This window comes from Cupressus sempervirens, chromosome 8 (genome assembly GCF_028749045.1).
Source record: "Cupressus sempervirens isolate cs-2001-9-10 chromosome 8, ASM2874904v1, whole genome shotgun sequence".
Classification (NCBI taxonomy): domain Eukaryota; kingdom Viridiplantae; phylum Streptophyta; class Pinopsida; order Cupressales; family Cupressaceae; genus Cupressus; species Cupressus sempervirens.
In genome coordinates, this window is record NC_143125.1 from 802830548 (window position 1) to 802836731 (window position 6184).

Here is a 6184-nt window from a genome sequence, read left to right on the forward strand (position 1 = left end):
TTGTGATTAATTATTATTATTTATTAAGAGCGAGTAGATTTGAACCCAAGACCTCTTCGATAAGAAGCTCACAATTTACCATTGTGTTGTAGGTTTTTGCCTATTTTCAATTTATCATTAATTTTAACTCTTTGTTTTCCTATTTATTTAGAAACTTAGGGCCCGTTTGGTTGAGGGAATATAAAAACGGGAATAGGAATACCTATTCTGGAATACTTATTCTCGAATAGAGAATGGGGTTACGTATCCCTGTTCTTGTTTGGTTCATCCAGAATCTGATGCGGAATACACAAACTCAAAAATTTATGTTTTCTAAAATAAAAAAAATTGGAATAGGAATATGTATTCCTATTCCATCTATTTTGGTGGATTACCAAATCCTCATTTTTGGGCCAAAATTGGAATACATATTCCAATATTTTTCCTATTCCTATTCCGATTTGGTGCATCCAAACAGAGAATTACATTTTTCTAGAATACACATATGCCTATTCCACTTGTATTCCCGTTGCCAAACGGGCCCTTATCTACTTGTTATCTCCACTTTTAACTCACATTTTCTTCCTTTTAACTTTAAATTTTTAAAATTGATTGAAATTTTAGTTGTCTAACTACGTTAATTTATTTTATTTATGGGGGAGTTGCTATTTTTTAATTTCTTTTTATATTTCTCATATTATTTTTTCATAAAATTTTTTTGATAAAGATTTTTTAAAAAATGATATACTTTAAATTAGTTTAGTTTTTATAATTATTTAATTTTTTTCAAAAAATTTTTATGAAAAAATAATATACTTTAAATTAGTTTAGTTTTTAGTTTTTATAATTATTTATTTTTTTTTAAAATATTCACTTTATATGTAAGTAAGAGTCTACAAGAGTCTACAACACAATGGTAACTTGTGAGACTCTTATGTGCGAGCTTTGGATTTGAATTCACTTAACACATAAAAAAAATTAATTACAACAAACAACAATAATTAATCTAGGCTTCAAGAATTTACAATTAAAAAAAATAATATTCACTTCATATGTACTATTTTTTAATGATAAACTGCTAGTTATTTAGTTTTAATGCAATTTGAATATTTAATTTTTTATTATATATATTCGAGAAACCATGAGTCAAAAGATTTCCATTTTTGGTGAAAAAACCAATTATAACTTAGGCCACCAGCATGTCTACCTAGCATACAATCGGCGAGTTCTATTCCAAACTTCGGTGCTCGTGCAAACCAAATCTTACCCGTTCATGGTAAACTCAATCAACGGTCCGCATTAAACGGCCGGGCCGATCCGCGCAGCGAGCAGCCGACCAATAGAAATAGAATCCGCTTTCTCTATATAAGCTTCAAACCCTCGCCTCCTCACTACTTTACGAAGACTGGTATTTTGCTATTTGTTTAGTGTTCGTATCAGCGAAGGGAATTGGCAGGGTTCGAAACAACGCAATGGCTCCCAAAGCTGAGAAGAAGCCCGCCGAGAAGAAGCCTGTGGCTGAGAAATCGCCCGCGGCTGAAAAGAAGGCGCCTCCGAAGGCAGAGAAGAAGCTGCCTAAGGAAGGAGGTGACAAGAAGGGGAAGAAGAAGCACAAGAAGAGCGTAGAAACGTACAAGATCTACATCTTCAAGGTTTTGAAGCAAGTTCACCCAGATATTGGCATCTCCAGCAAGGCCATGGGAATTATGAACAGCTTTATCAATGATATTTTTGAGAAATTGGCTAATGAGGCGTCTAGATTGGCTCGTTACAATAAGAAGCCTACAATTACATCTAGGGAGATTCAGACAGCTGTGAGGCTCGTTCTTCCCGGTGAGCTGGCAAAACACGCTGTTTCTGAGGGCACAAAGGCTGTTACAAAGTTTACCAGCGGCTGATTTGTGGTGCGGCGTTCGGCGTTCGGCGGTGTCCGTTGACAACATCTATGAAGTGGAGGTGCTGAAAACCTTGAACTGTAATTTGTGGTTTATGTCTGTATGGTCAGTAGTTAGTTGACTGCTATTTACCAAATTAGGTTTTTAATTAGGGTTGCTTTTATTTTGTGGGGTTCAAGGGTTTCAGTAATTCGGTATTGAATCGACTGTAGGAGTTTCAATCTCTGAACCTTGTAATATTTCTCTAATTTATCAGGACTTTGAATTATACGCCAAGGAAACAAATAATTGGCTATTTCGAGTTATACGATAATTTTCTTACAATGGTTGACTAAATTTTTTCTCATAATATAAAGGAACTGTATCAATTGATGCAACCTCCGTTTAAAGACGTATTTTATATTTTGGTGTTGTCAAATTTTGAGCTGAGGCTGAAATCTGGATTAGAAGTCAAAATTGCTGGGCTTGATTAGTAACTTGCTATTCGAGGGGATGTTAAATATGTATATTTGTATTGTGTTTTTGAGTTTGTTAGCGTGAAGACATGAAATTGTCATGCTTTGTATGTACTAAATGCGGTCAATTAGATGATTTCTGGGCTTCTGTAGTGATGCTTTGCTCTTTAATAACATGTTCAATTTAATTGGGGGTCGCTTGAAATGGTGATTCAAGTTGGTCCCATTAGTTAACGTATCGGATGATGGGTTTATAGACTGAATTTGACATATGGTGAAAAATCAATTATTCCGGTAAAACTAATTGCTGAATGGGTAGCTAGTATGATTGCATTGTGCGACATATTCATACAGGGTGAGACGATCAGAAAAATCTTCTCTGCATTTGCTAAAGGCTTAGTCGAGAGTTATGTAGTCTGCAATCATCTGTTATTCAACCAATGTATCAGTGCACAATAAATCTCTCGCCTTGGAACTCTTTGGGTCTTGTGAATTAGGATGGGAAGTGATTTACTTTGGACTGGAAATCTTTGTGGTTGATACTAAAACTCATGGACATGCTATCATTACGTTTCAAATATAATAGATTTTGGATGTTTAGAAGTGGGAAGTGATTCACTTCGGATTGGAAAACTGGCAGGCGACATTAATCCATGGATATGCTATAATTGCTTTTCAAAGAATAGATTTGTTTTATGTTTGTAGTGTAACCAAAATAAATTCCTTAGTTCTACCTACTTATTAGTGGTGCTGGACTAAAATTCTTTGTATTGCGCAATTCTTATGAGTAATAATGGCCCAACTCCCTTGTCTGGATATAATTGCAATATATCACAATATAAGTGAAACTGTCAGGGATCCAAATAAATGTTTGACGAGCAGATTTAAACAGAAAAAATTTAGGCCCCGTTTGGTTGCTGGAAGATGAGGGCCAAAACCGGGTTATCAGAGGCAAAACCAGGTTTTGCAAAAAAAACTTTGGTGTTTGGTTGGTTAAAATTATAACCTGGTTTTCAATTTCATCTTCCAATTTTGGTCAAAAATTGGAAGAAGTTTCTTCCAACAAAAAGTTGGAATTCGAAATTAAAACCAGGTTTTGAAATTTATGACAGTTTTTTTAATAATATTGGAAAAAGTTTCTTCCAACAAAAAGGTGGAATTCGAAATTAAAATCAGGTTTTGAAATTTATGACAGTTTTTTTAATAATATTGTGGGGTCCACAGTATATTCATCTTTCGTGTCAACCAAACGGACCATTGGCTTTCCAAACCACAAAACCAGGTTTTCGAAAACCTGGTTATAAGATAACTTGGTTATGTCAAAAAATCATCTTCCCCAACCAAACGGGGCCTTAAAGAAGTTGCAAATGGCTGATGAGGTGATTTAAAGAAGTTACTGATGGTTTAGGGCACCCTACTTTAGGTGTGTGCTACCTAGTGGTCCTTTAGGCTCTGCTTTGATCTGCGGGCTATATTAAAAACATCTATCCTGGGGTGTGTCATGGATCCCATAGGTCTGATAGACAAGCCCCCCTTGACTGCTTTGGTCTATCAGATTATAGTTATTCATACGACTTCTATCGAGATTTGTAGTATATATTTAGAGATTTATAGTATCTGGTAATTGCCTGCTGTGGTTTCATGGCATTTTGGATTTACTTTGAAACAGCATGGATTTTGTGAATTGCATGCTGTGGTTTCATAGCGTTTTCGCATCTATTCTGAAGGACCTGGGCTTCCATGAAGCAGAGCTACAGTTGTAAGTATTCTAAGATTTTAATTTTGGACTGTTTTTCTTTTCTGGTGTTCAAGGATTACCTAGGCGGGTACTGTACCAAGTCTAGGGATGTCCAGGGGTCTAATCTCTGAACATTCTATCATTATTTGTTTACCATCTCAGGACTTGGTATCGTGCCGAATAAAGGGTTTCAATATAAGATCGTTGGTATTACCTGTCTGCCTCGGGATTTAAATTAGACGACAATAAAGCCACCAATTTGCAAATTAACTTATACACTACTGTTAAACCATACATCAGTTTATCAGGTTTCTAAAGTCTGCAATCTGTTTCTTTTTCTTTCAACTGTTCTCGTACACGTTCTTCTCTTTTAGCTGTTTTCTTTTAGATTTTGATGATGGTTTGGCTCCTTCCATCTTTCTCGTTGAACTGTTCTCTTACAGTTATCCTCTCATCAGCTATTTTCCTTGATAAGTGTTCTCCTACATGTTCTCAGCTCTCAGCTGTTTTTGTTGTTTTTGACATTTTGATGATAGATTGCTACATGTTCTCCTCTTTCGGTAGTTCTTTTTTCACACTTTGATGATAGTTTGTGGAGTGTAATCTGTAATAATAATCTGAAAATTCTTGGAGAGCCCAATGTATATGTTTTGGTGCTCTCTCTTTTAGCCGAATTAAATGTATGTGACGTTCTTTCAATCAGCTGTTCTAAATGCATATTTTGTGATATTCTCTCTTTCAGCTGTTCTCCTGCATCATGATGGTTTACAATATAAGCTACAGATGTAAAATTTCTTGGATTAAATGTACACGTTTATTTTGACATTCTCTCTTTCAGCTGTTCTCTTGCATCATGATGTGTAACCTACTGAAGTAAAAATTGTTAGATTTAAATGTATACGTTCACCGAGTGTAACCTACAGCTGCAAAAATTCTTACAGAGTTCAATTTTTTTGGTATTTATTCTTTTAGATGTTCTCTTCTCTAGGATCATGATGATGGTTTACAGAGTGTTACCTGTAGTATTGACGTAAATTCTTACAATATTGAACGTTTGTGCAATATTTCAATGTAAACATTCTCAATGTTTACAGGGTTGCAATATTGATGTAGAAATCCTTACGGGGTTGAAAAATTATGTTTCGTGTTGTGAAATCTTGCGCTAATTCTATTATTGGTTTATTAATTTTTTAAAATGTGGGGCATGAGTTTGATTTAATGGTGTAGGGGGTTGGTTGGTCTAGTGTTAAAGGAGGTTGGATGATCTGGACGATGAGGTACGCCAATGCTGAAGGTGAGATACATTTTGTAAAATTTCAGGTCATGAGTATGTACAATATTTTAAATGTGTGTCAGGAGTTTGATTTAATGGTGGGGGATGGGTGGTTTAATGGTTCACGAGGGTGGATAATTTGCTCGATGAGGTACTATTCCTTTGTGGTATGTAGTCTGATGATGGTGGTGAGCTGACAGTCGATCTTGTCTTGCACTTGGCTGATGTTGTTTTACCTCGTTGCACAATAACTGGTGATTTTTCTTAATAAGATTTTGTGGTGTATACAGACAGGTTTATGACGTTACAATCCAGGCAGGTTTATGATGTCATGATCAGAACATGAGATCATGAGATAATATTACGAGTTTATAGTTTTTAGGCTATTTGTTAATTTTGTGTAAAGACTGCCCTTGCAAAATCAATGTGACAATGTCACATTGGCAAACTTCTTAAAAATTAAGATCACCAGTCAATAATAATTAAAAATTAAGATCACCAGTCAATAATAATTAATTTTAAAAGAAATATTAAAATAATTCATTTGAAAAGAAATATCAAGACAGGAGATGAAATGAAATGTTCTAAATAAATTTCAACCACTTACTGAAAGACCATTATGTATTGAATCTGTTGACTAAAATGTCAAAGGCTCTAGAACCTCTTCATGAATATAAGGGTGCAAGAATATTTCATGCAGGAGTTTTTTATCATCTTACCATAAAGCTGTTAAACCTCCTTGGAGTCATGAATTTTTTATCATCTTACCATAAAGCTGTTAAACTCTTCCCTGAAGTCTTTCTTGACATGAAAGATAGCCAGCTCAAGAATATGGAAGAAATTA

The 6184-nt window shown here is 34.9% G+C and overlaps 1 protein-coding gene across 1 annotated transcript; it reads left to right on the forward strand.

The window, feature by feature from the left end:
• Positions 1-1354: 1354 nt before the first annotated feature.
• Positions 1355-2179, forward strand: LOC149544826 (histone H2B.4-like). The gene has a single exon (XM_089795404.1). It carries the CDS (start codon positions 1452-1454, stop codon positions 1875-1877), a length of 426 nt encoding a protein of 141 aa, XP_089651530.1. The 5' UTR covers positions 1355-1451; the 3' UTR covers positions 1878-2179.
• Positions 2180-6184: the final 4005 nt, after the last annotated feature.